Raw genomic sequence first — 20,468 nt, 5'->3', positions numbered from 1 at the left:
ATTTCAATATTCCCATGTTTTTGACGGGAACAGAGATGGAGACAGAGAATATTCTCTCAAAGGACTACTATTATAAATTACTAGAGAATATTCTTATCGAAAATAATAATTTTTCTCAAGTTATTTATTGAGATTATTTATTATAACAGGCCTACATGTTATTATATATATTCTTGATAATAAATACTCTCTAGAAAGATTTCGGTAACTGAAGAATATTTTCATTGAGGAGAATATTCTCTGGAAGGACTATTATTAATAACTTCAGAATAATTATTATTTTCTATAAGAATATTCCCCAATTTATGAAAGTAGTCCTTCCAGAGAATATTCTCAAGGATATTATATGTAACTATGTTATAAATAACCGGAGAATATTCTCATCAAGAACTTATACGAATATTCTCAAGTTATTTATAATAGTAGTCCTGCCAGAGAATATTCTTGAATATTCTGCTTGATGAGAATATTCTTGAATATTCTGCTTGATGAGAATATTCTCTGAAAAATTATTCTCGAGAATTTTACATCTCTAGCATTTGCCATCTTTATTTCAAAATATGAAAGACAGATGACAGCACCAGAGAGAACACAAAACAATCACAATTCTGGCACTAAATGCTTAGGGCCACAAATACACTCAAAACGCACATTCTGGCATTCACCAATTTACTAGAAAATCCAGAGAAGGGTGTGTATGAGGTGCATGTATGGTAAAGTAGTGTAGGTACATAATAATGAAATTCCTAACTTCCTTTTGATTTTAAAAAAATCAAATTATATGGAAATTTTGTTTGTTATTTTATTTACTAAGTAAAAAAGAAATGCACATATATTATCTTTAACGACAAAATTACTTGTGGTGTTTTTCTTCTCTTCCATCTCCTACTGAGCTCATCTGGACACAATAGGCAGGGCTTGACAAATTCAAAGTCAAGCATCTTTTTAAAATTGAAAAAATGGTTTGAAATAATTTATATTTTTAATGGTTCTTGGACTTCTTTCAATGTTGATTGACATGGTAGCATAAATTTCAAAAACTGTTTGTTGCTCTCAAACTCAGATTTAGTAATCACTTATGACTTCAGAACTGCTTGAAAATGCTCCCTAAAAAATGCATTTATGCCCAAAAAAAACTAAAAATATGCTCCATAAAACAAGGAAAATTTTCCTCTTCCATTTCCGGTAAAATTAATTTCACTGAAATTAACTTTACTTGTGTGTAATTTTATTTAATGCTACAAATGAGGAATATTAAGCAATTAAAACTATTTTAAATCATCAGATGTAGCTTGCACTGAAATTCTTTAATTTACCAACTGCCAAATGTATAGGTATCACATAGAATCAGTAACACAGCTTTTTTTTAAAAATAATTTTGGTTTCTGTACCAAACTGAAAGTTTACTGCATATCCTATGGGGGGGGGGGTGCATTAGAATACAGAATTTTATCTATGACCTTAATGCCAAAATGAGAGTATAGTGGGAACCTCCTCAACACAAACTTTTCCAATACAATTTTCGTTTAATACGAATTAAATATTTTTCACGTTGGACGACATAATCAATTCACTGTTTTGTTGGTTAACACAAAATTTGTTTAGTACAAAATATTTTCTGTATTGATGTGGTAATGCATACAGGCAAAACAACCTACTGAATTGTTACTTCCCGATTCAAAGACAGCTGGCAGCACTTCTTGGAACACATAGCAATATAAATGATAAACCATTTTGATCAAAAAAAGTTATGAATCAATTAATTAGTGTTTTATTATTTTTTTGGGCGGGGGGGGGGGGAAAGAAGACAGTGGAAGGAGAAAACATGAGAGATCACTAGGAAACCTTGAGGACAAAACTAGCACGTGTGCAACAGGCCTACTTCTTAAAATTCTGTCTCTAGCTTGAAGAGGGTGAAGGAATTGGTATTATCACTGGGAAGAGTGTACTCTAAGATCCTCCCTTTTTTTTATTTCAACCTTATAAGAGTCTTTCAGTAGAAGATAGGGATGGCAAGGAAAAAAAAATTATTTCCCATTGAAAATGCAGAAATATCCGAAATAATACCTTGAAATCATTAAAATATTCTCTATCAATGTAAAAATTGTTAAATATAGGGTTGGCAGGGTTTTAGACAGTATGGTATGGTTTTTACTGTATTGTCAAATACCCTTCTGTCCCAAACCCTCCTATTTATAATTATAAGGAAAATACCTTACAATTTGATGAAAAAGTAACTTCTATAATCGAATAATGAACTTTATGTTATATAAATTATATTATTAATTACATTATAATAAAATTTTGAAATTCAAAACAATATATGTAAAGGGTTATATCACTGATATCAAGCTATGCGATTGTACTTGGAAATTGAACTGTCTTGAGGTTAAATATTAGATTTATTGAAACATGAAAGATACAAAAATGGGATAAAAATTTGTCACATGAAAATTAGAAAAATGTAATAGACTACAGAATGAAATTAAACTTGTGTAATAATTAAACACTAATAATCAAGCTCAGCTGCGCCTCTTAAAATTTGATAATGCATAACTAATTTAGCTGCCCTATCTGTGCCGAGATGATTTTTAAATTTATAAAATTTCAAAATATTCTTTCAATTGATGCATAACTTGCGGGACATGAAAATTTAAAAAAAAAAATGTGTTGAAGACATTCTTTTGAGAGAGGGTGAAGGAATCGGTATTATCACTGGGAAGAGTGTACTCTAAGATCCTCCCTTTTTTTATTTCAACCTTATAAAAGTCTTTCAGTAGAAGATAGGGATGGCAAGGGAAAAAAAAATTATTTCCCATTGAAAATGCAGAAATATCCAAAATAATACCTTAAAATCATTAAAATATTCTCTATCAATGTAAAAATCGTTAAATATAGGGTTGGCAGGGTTTTAGACAGTATGGAATGGTTTTTACTGTATTGTCAAATACCCGAGATGATTTCTAAATTTATAAAATTTCAAAATATTCTTTCCATTGATGCATAACTTGCGGGACATGAAAATTTAAAAAAAAAAAAAAAAAATGTGTTGACATTCTTTTGATAAGTTTTCTTCTGGTGTTTTTCTGACTGCTGTCCACCATGTGATAGGATTATATGATATACCTTGAATTTTTTCAGTAAAATATTAGCTTCTAGCCTCATAAGAGCAAAAATTGAAATTTAACAAAAATTTGATAGGCATAGTCAGTGTTTGTGAAACTGTGTTCCTTTAGTCAATTGTAGGTGCTACATAGTAACCTCGTTTTGTTCAGATATTTTCCATCATTTAAAATTAGTTTTTTAAATTCTAAATTGGGAATGTAAAATGGAAAGTCCCCTCTCTCTCTCTCTCTCTCAATTTGCAATAAATGAACATAGCACCAGTGATATTTATTTACATCATTATAATGTTATCTAATAAAAAAATAATATATACGTTGATCTTCACAATATTGCAGTGATTATAACTGTAACTATACATATTCAGTACCTTCAATATAATGTATTTTCTAAAGAAAAGTGTTCGGTCAGATTCGGCAGGGTTTTGAACAAGCACTGTCCTAAATATAGTACCTGCTTCATGATCATACGTGGAAAATAAGATGTGAAGTAGAAATAACATTTGTAACAGACTAAAAAAAATTGAAAACAGTGTTTATTAAACAGTTATGTGAGTGAGATATTGATTTACCATCAGATTTCCAGCTTAAAACCATCAATTCGGTGAAACAATTAACTTGAAAAAAAGACACCTTTTGATTCAGTTAGTTTTATATTCTGCAAGTATTTTATTTATTTTTTTAATATGTTATTATTATGAAAAAAAAAAGTTATAGGTTTCCACATAACATTTTGAAACTTGGAGGTTTTAGAAAGTTTCAGACACTTTTGGACTTTTTATCCCACGTTTCCTGTCAAAAAACCCAACCCTGGTTAAATATGCAAAAAATAAAATGGAAAACTATAAAAAATAAATTACTAGCCCTAGTAATCACACACAAGACATTTTAGGTGTCAATGCTATCAATTTTTGTGTCACTATGGCAACCCAATGCTTGTTGAGTCTTGTCAGTAAACAGTAGATTGAGTTTTCATCATCTTTGGCAGCGAAATTTCTCGAAAGCCAAGCATGTTTTTTTTTGCAAGAAAAACATCCTTAAATGATGGTTTGTTTTTTTGTTTTTTTTACTTTTTTGAGACTTGCCAACCCCTGCCCATGTTTGATTATGAAATTAGAAAATTAAGCCATTCGTATATAGACTCTGATTTAGTAATCACATATAGAAAACTTTAAGTGCCAATACAGATTTTCTAGTTGGCATGGTAACTTGGTACCCTGGATTTGTCAAGTTCAGTCTTAGTCATTTTTTTTTTTTTTAGTAATAGGGGCCTGCGCTGGCAGTTCATATTTCCAAAGTCATGCCTGTGCTTGTACCATGTTTTTGTCTCTTCACAGAGGGCAGGCAGACCTGCAACATAATGCAGTGGAAACCTATTAACATGACACACATGAATTTCTAATTTTAATTCTCTTACAAATTTTGATTATAAAATATTTCATTAATATGTTTTGCAACTTCAGTTAAACAATGTTTTCATTTCTACTCAAATCCCAAATTATGAAAAATATCTCTTCTATCAAGGCTGTAGCGATAGGGGAGGGGGGGGGGCAAGGGGGTTCTGTATCCCTCCCCGAAATTTGTTTGAAAATGACTGATAAATTTCAAATAGCATGTGGTCTGTCTCTCTCTATATATATATGTATATAATCATTTTTGTTCATCCTCCAAAATATTAGTGCCTCCTCCCTCTGAAAAGATTTCTGTCCGCAACCCCGACTTCTATCTATCGAATTCTAAATTTTTAGGTATTGGTTTTTTGAAGGGTTGGGTTTTTGGTATGACAAGCTTCAAAAACTGGTTTAAGCCGTCAAAAACCAAAATGAATGCTTTTGAATATTGCTTTAAATATAATATGTATATAACATGATGAAATTACCTTTTTGCATATTACAATGCTTTATTTTAAAACATTAATTTATCACAATAATTACAACAAAATACCAATTATAATTTGCCATTTTGAATTTTTTGATACACAAATAATCTAAAACAGATATGTAATTTTATGGTTCATTTTATCTAAACTACTGATTACCTGTGTTCAATTTACCAAGTGAAATAGAGCTGTCTATTCAAAATGAGTGGGATAAGAGATCAGGGAGTTAGGTTTTGACCTCAGGAACATACTCAGTATTAAAACTATCAAAAACTTATTGTCAGTATTGTCAAATTGTTTTTTTTAACCTGATAGGATAGATATGTTAAATGACAAAACACTTTTATGTACATTAAAGTATATTATATTATAATTACTGAGTGTGAAATATCTATTTTAATATTTTAAATTTTGTGATCTGCCCAAAATTTTATTTCCATGTTAAAAATTCTCGCACAGCATCTGTCAATATACTGATTAAACTCATTTATTCTCACCCAAAAATTTGTTAGCTTAGGTTGTATAAATCCAGACTTTTTTAACAAGTAGAGATGTGAGGTGAGAATATTCTCAGAGAATGAGTTGGATATTCTCAAGTTATTTATAATAGTAGTCCTACCAGAGAATATTCTTGAATATTCTCCGAAAGATTGTTCTCGAGAAATTTACATCTCTATTAACAAGTATTTTCAATCGAAGCAAAGCAGACAGGGCTTAGTGCTCAAAGCATTATTTTGCATGTTTAGATACAGCTTCAATTGGAAAACAGTTGCATTATATATAAATGCCAGTAAATATACCATATCATAGTCAAACTTAGTTATTCTTTTTTTCCACTAAGAATAAGCTACAGGAGTTTGGTTATTGACATGATGGTTTAAACCTCAAAAACTACCATGCTCCAAAAACCTGCCAACCCTGGTTTTTTGGCATACATATATTGCTAACTTGCCAACCCACTACAGAATATCTATAGTTTCTACAGATTTTTACCATAAAATACGGAATCACGATGAATTGTGAAAAACTATGTATGAATGAATTGTTTCAAAAGTATTTGTTTTTGGTTGGAGATTTCTCTGAATTCTATTATCCTACAGAGCACTAAATGATGTCGCACAATGTCTGCATCTCCAAAGAATGAATATTGAGTTGAATTTAAGATGAAGTGAAGCAACCTTGTTGTTGATAGTTTGTGTAAAGATCTACTTTGTTTTTGGCTGTCTGCATATCTGCGAGTTCCGCGGGAGCCCTTATGCCAAAAACATTTTAATTGCTGAATTGAAAAACAAAAAAAACGGATAAGCAAAAGTTAAATAATTTGTCAAGACTCTTCATAATGTTTTTCATAGATAAGTTTTTACAAAGAAAGCGGAAGAAAGATGTTGATGATGAAGCAGTGATAGCATCCTGTTCCAAAAACTCAAAGAACTGTTATTGATTTTATGAACAATATTCACTGAAAACAAGCCCAAACTTAAACAAAGGGCTACTTCAAATGTTTTTCGGAGCTGGGAAATGCCCAAAATTGGTCAAGTTCAAGAAAATAAAAAAAAATGGGCTTTCATTTTCAACATATTTGGGGGGGGGAATATTGGTGGGGGGCCCCACCTTCCCCATCAGTGTATATTACAACCTAAAGAGGAACTGACTGCTGTTTGCTACTCATGGTGAATGGACAAGCATCTAACAATCCACAGCATGTGCACAGTGTAGTAGCATGACACAAAAAAACAAAAATGGATGAGGCAGCAAATTTCAAACAATCACAACATTTAATGATAGAAACACATTAAATGTGACATTCAGATGAATAAATATTACTGATGATACATGACATGTGCACATGGTCAACCGTCAACTATGTTCAATGTGAAAAAAAACCATGCAAATGGCTCTTCTTTCCTCCCTCTTGGACAGTAGTGCATGTCAAAGCAACATCTATGATCTTAAATCGTTACAACAAGCTTTTGAAAACAAGATGACAATGAACCGACTCGGAGATAAAAGTTTATATATCACTTTCTCCCCTACACACGCTCGGGGACAATAAAGCCCAAATGCCCCTCCCACCCCATGAGAACCAAGGTAGCACCCCCCCCCCACCCCCTTGTCATTAATGACATTCGCCTAACCAATTGCCTTTCCAAAATTTTTCTACAAAGCATGTTTTTTTATTCAGGTTGATAAATCCTTTTACGTTATACAATCTTCCATTTAAAAGGTTCATGTTAAGCATATTTTTTTACATTATATCGCCGTAGAGAATGACGGCACCAAGAATCCTTTCCACAGTAACCAGAGTTTCATGTTAAGCGGGTTCGGGTTAATGAGGTTTGACTGTACGGTGCATACCGCTTAATATGAGGGACTCAAGATTTCTGATAACAATATCTGGAAAATTTTTGGTTTTAAGTATGATGACCATATGTCCCACTTGGTCGAACAGGATGCCTGGAAATGGGACAATTCTTTTTTTTTCCTACATGAATGTATTCAGACAGGTTTCAAAATGATAAATCATAAATTTTTTTTCTACTGTTTTAAAACAAGATCCCTCCTCGAGCTAAAACATTCAAAAATTGAGAGAAGCAACAATAGAACTGTCTAATGTGTACTACGAATTACAATACTTTTCATAATGTATGATACACTCCATAGATTCTCTTGTGAAAGTTTTCTGGCCAAGGAACTATGAATGTTGTCAGTTAATAGAAACTGACCATGTACTGTAAAAAGTTTTGTTTTACCTTACACATGCCTTCACTGGGAAAGAAACTGTAAAAGAAGCGCTACACATACATGGATCATAGCAACTGTTAGTCTGATTAGGATATCATGAACTGAGTGTGGAAAGTTTTGTCAACGGGGGAAGTTTCCAATCTTCTAGTCTTGCGGGTCATTAACGATAACTTTTTTGGGAAAAATACTGGTTCAATCTTAGCTTCAAAATAAGCCGCAAAAAGAAGAAAAAAAAATTGATAAAACAAACCAAAATCCTGATAACTATAAACAATTTTTTTTCCATGTTATGATATTGGTCTGTTCCATACTTAGCAAAAGTGACAACAATTCCAGAATGGTAACATTATTCGTGATTCTAATAAGTGCTGTCTGCTGTATCTTTTTTCTTTTTGGTGAATCACATTTTTACTGATTGCCCTCTATTTCTCGCCATTGGCGATTTTTCAGTGATTTTAGCAATAGTCAGCAACTTCACTTTCCTTTGACATTTTTTTTTAGCTTTTATTAGCAACTTTACTTGCCCTTGACGATTTCCCATATTTTTGTGAAGGAAATATGGTGAGCCTAGGTACAGGATGGGCAAAAAGTCAGTAGAAAATTTAAAAATTCATAAAAACTGGAAAAATAACCAAATAACAGCTAATAGGTGGTGGTGCTGACGTATACGAGTCAAAGAAGATATACGTAAATAACGAACAGAAAACCTTCAAATCATTTATTAGAGCGGTATGTGTTCCACATGATCATCACCACAGGGGGTAACACATTGCAGGCGAGTCACAAATCCAGCAGCAGCAGAGTGCAGCGGGTCCACATACACGGTTTACAATGGTGAATTGGTTGTGGATTATGAGCGCAAGTTCTTATAGCCGTCACATTTGCATATTTACGCCAAAGTCTCTCGTACCAGGGTCACCTACTGCTGTTTTCTGTTATTTTTCCCCTTTCTTAAAAAATTCTCGTGACCTAGCAATGCTAACCCTGCAAACCATTTTTTTTGTTGTTGTTATTATTTTACCAGTTTTTATTCACTTTTAAAGTTTCTATAGACTTTTTGCCCATCCTGTATTTATGGTGGTGCATGTATTGATACTTTTCCACCAGAACACCTCTTACAAACCAGATGGAACCCCTTGGACATTGTGCACACCTGATGTAATGTGCATGATTCACGTGCACATATGATGTAATGTGCATGATTCACGTGCACATATGATGTAATGTGCATGATTCACCTGTCATACACCCCTGACGTTATTCAAATCTTTTTCATCCCCTTCAATGAAATTTGATCTGCAGAACCAATGATTTCACTCATAAATAGTGATTCTTTGCCAATATAATTGCTAGAAATATGTTCTTCATTCACACTACACTTTAAGTTTTTTTGGTTTTTTTTGCAATTCAGAGAACATTTAAATATTGTATAATGATGATTTTTTTTATTTTGTTTCAGATTTTTCCTGGTCAGTAAAAAAGTATATTTGTTATCTCTGACTCAAATTTTGGCACACAGCCAACAATGGTGAGCAATTACTTTTAATATTTCAATTTTTCAAATTGTTGCATTTGTATAGATATGCGTAAACGGATTCTCATAGGAATGCATATTAAGTATTCAAAAAAATTAAGTTTAGTGATTAGGACTTTAACTTTTCAGTATTGTATTCAACCATTTTAAAATAATGTGATGCGTTTTACAGCTTTTCCTTTTGCTTTCAAATGAAATGCTCTAAACTTATTTCAGCAGGCAAAAGATGTGATGACTTATTATTTTTTTTTTTCTATTTGTATGGAAACCAGTCTGATAGCTCATGCCTCCTGATATGTCAGGAACACAATATTATCAAAATTTGCATGTAGTTGAATGTTTGTTGTCTAAATTTTTGTCAATGCAATTTTTTTTCTTGAAGATTTACTATTTTCACTACAGTATGTGAGAACTACTGCTTCATTTTGCCTGGAGCCTGGCTTGGGGGAGGGGGTAGTTACCGGAGGTCCCTTGTCTTTTTTTGTTATATTCGTTGCAGGATTGGGTTTTCGACTTGACAAAAGGTCTGTTCGGGCTTTTCTCACAGTAGCCTGTTTTTGTGAAAATTCTTCTTATTTAAAAACAGTGTCAATTTTTTGAAAAATAAACAAGTTAGGCAATTTTATATTTTAAAAAACTACAAAATGTTTTGATATGGCATCTTTCACCTTCACAGACATTTGTGAAGGGTCTGTAATCTGGACCCTAATTTTGATTAGAAACGCCTCTGATAACTAGCATAAAAACTGATTCAAGTTGTCAAAAGGTATAAAAATGTTCCAAAAAATCCTTGTATTGTATTCCTCCACATTAGCTCGCACTCTGGAAAATTTGATTCACAGATTCCAGAAAATTTTTAAATATCTGAATATCTGTGTATTCTAGGATTTAATTCAATTGCCTGATTTGAATCTTCTCTGATCTCCGCATTTTAGGAATCTTCGTTTTTTGTAAACTATGTTCAAGTAGTTTGAACTTTGTTTGCTTTTGCTACCATAAGTCTTAATTCATTGCAAATGTCAGATACTAAGTATTAGGGCTCTGATTTTTATGACATAAAAATCTTGAAAATATACAAGCTTTTATGACCTTATAATTTTCCCATTATTTCAACTCTTCTTTTTCAGTTATTGTTTCTTATCTTATTAAGTTAAAAGATAAACAAAAAATTCATCAACTCACCTTTTTAAATCAAAGTTCTCTTACCAAAGTCAAATGAAAGCCACGCCTACCTTGCACACAATAACTGTTTTTTAATAAGTTCTAGAATCACGCTGAATTTTATGAGATGCAGTTTCAAATACGAATATCACAACAGACAAAATATGCCCAACGAGTTGACTGGAAAAAGATGGCCACAAAAAATAAGGATGTTGAATATATATCTAAATTTTATCAAAAATGGAGAAACCCAATACGAACAATAAATAAATCAATAATCATGATAAATAAATATGCTGCCCATAAAAATTATAATTGTCTCATCTATAAGTGTGGATAGCTTTTCGATTTATCCCAGTATGTCTCAAGTATTTTAAATAAAAAAACTATTGTTCAGTTTCTTCTAAGAAATATTTGAGGAAACTACTTTGCAAAGGTTTTTTAAAAATGCTGGAAAAATTACCAGGTGGAGCAATATTTTGAGCAAGCTTATAAAGCAGGCGTCTAGTTTCTGTAATCTTGTTGATTGTTTTTCAATTTTAATTACAATGTTGCTGCACATTAAATCAGTTTTATGCTGCAATTTTTTACATATTTAATAAAATACCATAGAAGTGGTATCATCTGTCCTTTTAAACCGAGCACAACTCTGGTCTAACATCATCGAGCAATTTTCTACCATTTTACCCCCTTTCAGAAGCAAGTTGTGCCATAAGTGTGCTTGGTACCTTAGTGATATACATAACCGTCTGCGTGCATATCTAGTGTTGTGCATGAAGTTTGTGCTGCCGTGTGTATTTCGAATTGTGAATGATGTGTAATGTTTGAATATTTATACAGTTGCAGGCAGGGCCACAACTAGGAGAGGACAGGGTTGTCTGGTTCACTGGGTGCTGAATCAGGAAGAGCACCATGTTTGCTGTTTGTTTGATCAAAATTATGAGGAAGAGGCACCAAAATGGGTACTTTCTTCGGGTGACAGTGCCAATTTTTGTTTTTGATTGTGGCCCTCATTGCAGGATATGTTATGGGGAGATGGATTCACATTTACATCTGAAGCTGGAAAACATTAAAAAACCTACTTTGGCCCACCCACCCCTCATTGCATCACCCATGGGATTCGATCCCAGGTCTTTGTGATGCGAATGCCTCACGATGCTCTCAGAGTTTCCCTTCAGAAACATAGCAAGAGAACAAAGAAGTGGCTACTGCTACTAGGAATGCAAATTTTTCTTCCAAAAAACAAGAAAAGGCAATTATTCATTGTAAGTGCATACGATATCTCTGAAGAAAATGCCTACAGATTATAAATTTCAGTGATAAAATTACCAAAAAAATAATGAATTTCACAAAATTTCCTTAAATATGATCAATAGCTCTAAAATGCCCAAAATATAATTTGTCATAGAAAAATATTAAATGTCATAAAAATCAGAGCTCTACTAAGCACAAACATATTTGTTCTCGGAGATTAGATGAGCTATGAATGGAAAAATTGGTAGACTGCAAAGCATTTTTGAATTCTTTGATTATGTTTTTAAGATTTGAATAAGCAGAGCAAAAAATTGAAGGATTGTAGTGCAAAACATGATATCGTAACTCAAAAGCGACAGTATGTTTTTTCAGCATGGTGGTAAGATGCTCGTCTATCACTGTGAAGGTTGCTGTCGCAGCCCCAGGTTCACACCCGAGGGAGGATATAGATGAGATATTTTTCCTAATGAGCTTGAGGTGACCGACAGACAGCGCCTTTATTTCCAACCCATCTCATTAATAGCAGTAAACTGCAGTACAGCCATATGGCCAGAGTTAATGTTTGAAGTAGTATATTTCTTCAATCTCTGAACATGCGAAAAAAATGAAAGAAAAATGTGCAAAACACAGCATCAGTATTTTTTATTAGGCTGGCAGCAATCAAGTTAGAGTAATAAGTGAATGCTTGATTTTTATTATCATAGTTAAATTCCTGAGCAAAAAAACATTTGCTGTATGAAAACAACTATTTCATTCCGATTCACATATTTATTTAAGGATGATTGATATCGGTCTTCTAAATGTATCATGTAATCTATATTGAACCTTGCTTTTCTTGGTATGCCGGAAATGGACTCCAACATTAAAAAAAAAGCTGGTGTTCCCCCAATTTCTATGGCATGCTGGCTAATGCAGAGGAATACCATACAATGAAGTATTTTAATACTCACAATTTTTATATTAAACAGTAATCATGTTTAATAATTAATAGGAAACATACTTTTTATATATGAGATAAAAGATTGGAAAGTTTTGAAATATTTGATATAATAATTATTAAGCATGAAATTAATTTTAATATCTTTAGTGTTTGGTCTCTGCACTGATTCTGTTCCATTATAAAATTAAATTACTGTACAACATCATAACTAATTTTACAAATTTATTCAAAACCAAATGATTTCTTATGCATAAATGAATCTACAGGTGAAAATAATCTTTCAATTTTGAAGTTGTGCTGGCAGGAGTTGATGGCAGAAAGATTGTTAGTTTCACAAGTTTGAATACAGTAATACAGAGATCCTAGGGCTGGGTTTTTGCTGGGTTAGTGGAAAAAAACTGGCGAAAATTGTTAAAAATGAAAAAAAAAAACTGAAAAGGAAAGAAATGAAAATAATATTAAATAATGGATGTTATGTAATTATCAATCATTGGAACTACATTTTTGATGGATACATTTTCCACTATTTACTTTTTTTCTTATTTATATTAATATTATTGAAGACATTTAAACTAAACCATAACTGAAGATTGATCATTCTCCTTGTTGCACCAAGAATGAGAAGTGGGGAAAGGTGTTTGTTCACCATCTGTAATCGGCACTGACAGGCATCCATTAATTTTTTTTTTCTTTTGCTCATGTGTGAGTCGAATCTTTTGCACATCTATCAGTCTTTCACTTTTATATATTTTGATTGTAAGATGTCTAATGTTATGTAGGGGTACCCAAAAGTGATCAGGATGGTTCTCTGTTTGGTGAACACATTGTAACACTTGCTTCTGCCATTAGATGCTTCTTACGTAGAACCCTCGGCATCAATTTACCAGTTGGCATCATTGAGTGTGGTCATGGTGCCACATAATTGTTTTTTGATTAATCCTTTAATGGACATAGCATAAATCATTTACCCCCCCCCCCCATTTTTAAAAGTCATATCTTTTTTTAGCGAAGTAAGCTTTTTTTTCAATTCTAAGCAAGTGCAAAGTAAGTTGTATGGAAAAACTATTCCATTAAGAAATCAACTTTATAAAATATCTGGGCTTGCAAATTTTTAAATAAGAGGAAGGTGGCGAGATGTCTTGTTGCGCAATGCCACTTAAAGGGTTAAATGTCCCTCTTATTTGTCAATGTCTGCTATGGCCGAAGTGAAAATTGCAAGAATTTGTGTACTGATTTTGAAAGAGCTTTGAAGAACAATTAAATATCTCATTGATTTGTCCGTGTGTCATGAATTTTCTGTTATTGGATTTTTAGCAAGAGTACTGCTATATGCCCGTACAAACCACCTGTTCGAAAAGCACTTGCAAGTGACTTACTGAGCAATATATTTATTATGCAAAATATCAAAAGAAATGATGGAGACTTTTAACCAACAAAAGTGTGACAATAATGATTGATTATTTGGGTGATATTTATTATATGACTTTGTAATTTTTACCACTTTGTACAAAAATTAGTTTTTGTCTTGGCAAAAATCCAATCCTGATTAAATCTATCTCCCATGTCATTTTCCCCCAACCGCTAACAGAGTTTGACAGCGGCACTCTGTTCCAACTGTATAGCCATCACATAGAAATCAAGAAACAGGTGAGGCACTTAACAAAAAATTTATTGAGCATAAACATGACTTTACACATATTGATAGAGCAGGTTCCCTGCAAGAAGAATCTTGTGTCAAAAACATTTACCACAATGGGTTTGCGCACTATAGATAATTATTGCCAGAAATTATGAAATTTTTATAATTATACTATGCGAGTTGAAATGAATCGCCTGTGCACACCTGTGCACTTTGTCACTATCAATCAACTATCTTGCAAATAACAAACAAGAGTGTTTGGGATTTTGCTGCTATTCATAATTTTTCATTCTGCACATGCAATATTTTTGCTAATTTCTCAACTGCACCATACTTCAAATCTTGTTAGTGGTCTGTCAAGTGGAAATGAATGAAAATGATATGACAAATAACAAGAACTCAAAGAATCACAACAAAATCTCATTTTGAGGTAATGAAAAGTCACAGGATTAGCTTTTGTCATGCAAAATACCAATGTGTCTGAAATGCCAAAAAATTATGCATGAAATAGGGGTTATTGCTAAAAAATGTGTCAAAGAAATGAAATAAAAATTATTTTGAGAAGTTTCTGTAAAGAAAAATAATTTTTGAGAAGTTTTTAATATAAATAGTCAAAATAATTTTTTTTTTTTTTTTTGTTCTAGGTAGTTTGGAATTCCCATTATTATAATGTTAAAAGTTAATTTTTAGCTCTTGCAGCTGATTCAAAATTGTGGTCTATTCAGTTTTTTTTTCTGACTTCAAGGGATTTTCATTGATTCTTATGAGAGTTTTTCGTGTATTTCTTTTTAATCCAGGTAAAAAATCAAATTTTTACTCCAGAATAATGTCTAGTGTCACAGTTATATTACATAATTCTCAAGAAAACTTGAATGGTAAGTTAAACATGCAAAATTTAATTTAATTTCAATATCACTGTTTTTTCTTGTAGCTTGATTGAAAATTATGTCTAAATAACATAAAGCTGCATTGTGTAAAAAACCCTGAAATTTCTACAGAAACTTTTTTCTATTTGTCATTTTTATTAGTATATCTCATTTATTCCAGCTGCTTATTTACAAAAAATTGCAGTAGTTATAGAAGCTGTCTGGCAGTCTTAAAATTATCTGAAACATGAAACAAGCACAATTTGAACATCATAAATGCAACAGGGCCTGCACATAACACTATCATACACATAAAACTTTCTGGCAATCACTGATTCATTTGAAATTCTGTAGTGCAATGTTTACAAGGTTTAATATCAGTAGTCTTGAAATTAATGCATGAACCATTGATTGCAGAGCTATAGCCAGAAATTTCTTTCAGAGAGGAAAAAAGCAGAATTCTTTTTTGGGGGGGGGGTGCCAAAGTGATAGAACAAAATAGACTTGAATATATTATTGCATTAGTAATTTTCTCACATTTTGTTTGTGTATCCTCTCAAAATATGACTTGGTTTGAATAGTTGCAGGTGAAGTAAACTCATGAAGAATTCATGAAATGACTGCAGTATGATAAAACAAATAATTAATATATATATATATATATATATATATATATATATTTTTTTTTTTTTTTTTTGAATTAAATATGGTACAGTAAAACCTGTCTGTTTGGACACATCTGCAGCCTAGACATCTTATATCGGACAGATTTCAATGGAACTGTAGGTGTCCAACTGAGACAGGTTTTATTGTATAAAGTAATTATTACTTTATACAGTAAAGACAAAATGACAGTCCTGTGATTATTGTATATCATTGCATAATAGACGAAACACATTTGACATGAATTTGGTTTTTAATGTTCTTGTCTCATCTTATATTCAGGGCCGTAACTAGAGGGGGGGGGCAACTCCCGGGGGGAAAAATTTAGAGGGCAGCAATTTTATTTAGGAACAAAGAACACCATTATAAAATTATCAAATTTTAAAGTTGTGGGGCGACAAAAATCCTAGTTACGGCCCTGTTATATTTCAGTTTATCTTTAAGGTATAATGATTTTGCTCACTATGTGGAATGGTTTTTCCCCATTTTCAAAAAAATAAAATAAAAAATTACTCTATAACATCTCTATCTCTATTATTTGTAAAATCTGTTTCTGGTTTTCTCGAAAATGCCATAAAAGTATTCTAACTCAGTGTGGACTATAAGTGAAAGAGGTAGGTCGACCAATTCTCCCTTAGTTTATATGCAAGATATGGTTTTAAAAACGACAGTTTAATAGTTGAATTATGAATTGGAAAGCTTCCCTGAACTTGTTCTTGATCAAACGCATTAATAAATATAACTAGTTAGTATGCAGTTTCTTGTCTGAAATCAGGATGACTACCATATAAAAGTCACGAAATGAGAAAAAAGGCCACCCCCCCCCCCCCGGACGTCAAGAAAAAAGCACGGATTTTTTTTTTACGAATCAATTTCCGAATTTTTCCTCGCAAGTTCTCGTACTCGATTTTATCGCTGAAAATCGGGGCCCTTTATTGGGCTTTACATCGCGGAAAGCCCGATAAATATACGGGATCGTGCTGTCGGCTAGAGATGGTTTTCTCTGGTTGTCTTGCTTTAAGGGGTGTCACGACCCCTGAAGTCGAATTTTCAAACATGACTTCAAAAAATACTTCATTCAATCGCAAATAAAATACTAAAAATTTCGTGTCAATCGGTTAATTTGTTCTTTCATAATAAAAGAAAGAAATAATGTGAATTATACTGTGAACGTATATAAGAAAAAACACTTTGAACACGATTTTTTCAGAATGCAGTTTCTGAGCTTATCGGCAAGATTAAAAAAAACTACTGCCCCAAAAATTCTGAAATTTTGCAGATATGTTTATCCAATATGTGTTAGTAAAATGAACCTCGAACTTGAATATCAGACGTTTTGTTAGAATTTCATGAATTTTTTAAAGTTTGAGAAAATTTATAAATTTCAAAAATCTAAATTCAACATCTTTTTAAAATACTTTCCACCAGTCAATTGCTAAATCCGAGGTCATTTTACTAACACATGTCGAATAAACATTTCTACAAAATTTCAGAATTTTCGGGGCGGTAGTTTCTTTAATCTTGCGGATGGACTCAGAAACTGCATTCCGAAAAAATCGCGTTCAACGTGTTTTTTCTTGTATACGTTCAACCAATGATTTCCAACGTGGGCGTTAACGTTGAAAGTTCCAGGGGGGCGCTAGAAGCTACGGGTATAACATAGGATCCTATGGGTTAGATTGCGTTGGAGGGCGATGGGAGAAAAAATTTCTGAAGAAGGGGCGATGGGACAAAAAAGGTTGGGAAACCTTTTTTGTCCTTATAAATTATAGTAGTTCACACTATAATTCATTATTTCTTTCTTTTATTATGAAAGAACAAATTAACCGATTGACACGAAATTTTTAGTATTTTATTTGCGATTGAATGAAGTATTTTTTGAAGTCATGTTTGAAAATTCGACTTCAGGGGTCGTGGCACCCCTTAAAGCGCTAATGCGAATCGGTTTCCGTTTGAAAAAAAGTCACTATAGGGAGCAGCATAAGTATCCAAGGTTTCTATTGCCAATCGTCATTGCGCCAAATCTCAACAAAATGTTTAATTTTGCGAGCAAAAAAGCTATTCCGTCAATTAAACAAGTGTGAAATCGTGAATGTCGCCATAAGTGAAGGAAAAAAATCACGAAATTTTTTTTCGGCAGTGTATAGAAATGTAAATGGTAGGGTTTTTTTTTGGTCTTGCTGGTCAAACTGAATCAAGTTAGGAATGATTGAAATTATCCCATTTCAGATTTTTCATTCAACGTGAAAGAAAATACATTTCACGTTTGTAGCAAGTACCGTAAAACACGCCGTTGTCTTCCAAAAAATCATAGGCATTTTCTCATAAAAGAATGGGCAAGTTGTGTGAATTCAACTTTTCGATTTCATCGTACTCCTTTTCGGGTATGAGGTACACGCGCAATAATAATTTAATAATTTAGATTAGTTGCGAATAATTTTATTGGCTGGCTAACAGAAAGCTGGAGTCCTCATTCTGAAATGTAGGTTTTCAGGGCCGTCCTAAAGGCGCGAGACCGAAGCGTTTTTTTAAACAACCTCTTCTTTTGAAATGCCCTTCAATATCAGTTGAGAACGCTAAATCTCCCGTTGACTGTGCTGTGACCAATGTTCCCGCAAAGCTCGTGTTACGATAAATGTGATCATACAGTAAAGTTTGATAAATTCTAATAATAATAACACACACGCCGTGATCCTCACGTATTCGCAAGTGATCCGCATACTGTTTCCAGAGAATTGGTTAGTGTTAGTAGACATCCATTCCTGAACCGGGATTCGAACCCAGACTTGCTCAGCCAAAGACGAGCACGCTAATCACTCGACTGCCAGACGGTTTATATAGTGCAAATTTATCACATTTACCGGTGATTACGCATAATTTTGCAATCGTATTGGTAAATATGACGAATCGTCAAGTTAATTACTCAAATTTACAATTTTGCTTAAATTTCAGTCTGGGATAATGAATTCGAACTGTGATGTTAGTTTGGTTTGCACATGTTGATACATATTTTAAGAAAGTCAACATTACAACATTGATAATAACTTATGTTTCTGATCTTTTTCAAGCCTATTTTCATTTAATTTGTATCGCAAAGTGGTGTTTTGCACTTATCACGTTCATTGAAAACTAATAAATTTTTTTCAATAATTTTTTAAACAAATTTTTCTTTTGCACAGTTTTTCTGAGGACCGCTATTTTGACGACCCTGCTTTTAAGATTTAACGAGTATGGTCAATACGATGATTTGCTGTAGTCGTTACTCTGTATAACGTCGATCACTTTTAACGATCACGTTAGCTTGCTTACAACATCGGTTTTTAAATGTCCTTGCCAGTATAATTATCAAATTGAGCTTATTTAGTAGTTATGAAACCATTTTGACTCGGTTCCCAGGGATGACGTTCTTCCCAAGGTCTGACTTTGATAAATCTCGCGGATTTTTTTTAAGAGGACGTGAATAAAAAGTTCAACTGGTACATAGGATTTTTTTTAATCAAAGGGTGATAAACTCAGTGAACCCGTTCTTAACAGTTAAGTGTAGATGCGACCACCCCTCTTTTACGACTGAAAAATAAATTTCTGGGAAAAATCCCCATTTAAAGTATGCATTTCGAACCCTTAATTAACGGTCACCCTCATATAACACCATAGACGCCAGTACTTCCTGTTTTTTAGTTGTATTAAAATCTTCCGGTCGGAAACTAGATTCTTCCGATTTTTTTTCTCTTCATAGAAAAATACCTAAAAATCCTCCTTGTGTTATATCAGTGAAGGATAAAAAAAATTCAAGCAAGCTTCGTCGCGGAAATATGGAAAAAACATGATATTTTTAGAAAAACAAAGGTTGAGACGGTGGAAAATACAAGAAAGGTCCCGAAAAAATTGGTCATATAGTTAAACTGCAATCTCAAAAAATCCCGAGTTTTCCCTTCTATTTCTAAGACACGTTTAGAGCATTTTTTTAAATATTTCTTCACGTGATAAGCTACAGATTTTTCGCCTGGGAACCGGATGAACACGATGGAACGAAAGGTTCCGAACCATCGTGTTAGAACACCTTCTAAATCTTGGTTAGAACCGCTGAGGATGGGGCACTTTGTTCGAATATTCCTCATCCTGTAGTTCCTGATATGAATTTCCCATAGTAAAGCTGCGGCTTAAGAGTTTATTCTTAGCTCTTGTGGCTTATTCAAACTTGGCCTTTTATTCGATTAAAAAAAAACGGATTTCGGGGGAATTTTAATGAATTTTTATAAGCAATTTTATGTTCTCATTTTTATTACGCGGTTAAAATATTTTTTTACTCCATGTTGATTCCAAATGTTTAATCAATACTATTATAAAACCCTCAAGGGAAATTTGGATGATAATTAAACGTACAAAATTAAGTTTCATTCAAACGATGCTGTTTTATCAGACCTTGGACGAAAGTACTGAGATTTATACGAATCGTCGCTGTTTCCCCCGAATTTTTTTTTCTCGGGCCATTCTTCTCGATACGGCTTATTTAGGCCGCGCACATAGTGCGGCGACCAAGAAGTACGGGAGTGTATAATAGAGACTAGCGACGAAAAGAATTGTATTGTTTTGTTCTGCACCCCACATACGCGCGGAGCGAAGCGAAGACCACTCAACGAGGTGCACGACTTGAACAAGCCTGTTTTC

At 32.9% G+C, this 20,468-nt stretch overlaps 1 protein-coding gene across 2 annotated transcripts in view; it reads left to right on the top strand.

Annotated features, from left to right (window-relative positions):
• The window catches only part of LOC149081190 (forkhead box protein N3-like), a 49,451-nt gene that overhangs the window by 1,462 nt on the left and 27,521 nt on the right, over window positions 1–20,468 (top strand). The window contains exons 3-4 of one of the 2 annotated variants that reach the window (XM_089237316.1): window positions 9,203–9,271; window positions 15,069–15,146. In XM_089237316.1, coding sequence (XP_089093442.1) covers window positions 15,098–15,146 — 49 coding nt within the window. In that variant the 5' untranslated portion in view covers window positions 9,203–9,271; window positions 15,069–15,097. The remainder of the gene's footprint in view (window positions 1–9,202; window positions 9,272–15,068; window positions 15,147–20,468) is intronic. The other variant, XM_089237317.1, reaches the window with a different exon arrangement.

The sequence above is a fragment of the Pholcus phalangioides genome, unplaced genomic scaffold (assembly GCF_987345545.1).
Source record: "Pholcus phalangioides strain wild (caught in Gottingen) unplaced genomic scaffold, Ppha-v1.0 ptg000010l_1, whole genome shotgun sequence".
NCBI classification, from domain to species: Eukaryota; Metazoa; Arthropoda; class Arachnida; order Araneae; family Pholcidae; genus Pholcus; species Pholcus phalangioides.
The sequence above is the reverse complement of the archived record's forward strand: the minus strand, read 5'-3'. Positions and strand labels throughout refer to the sequence as shown.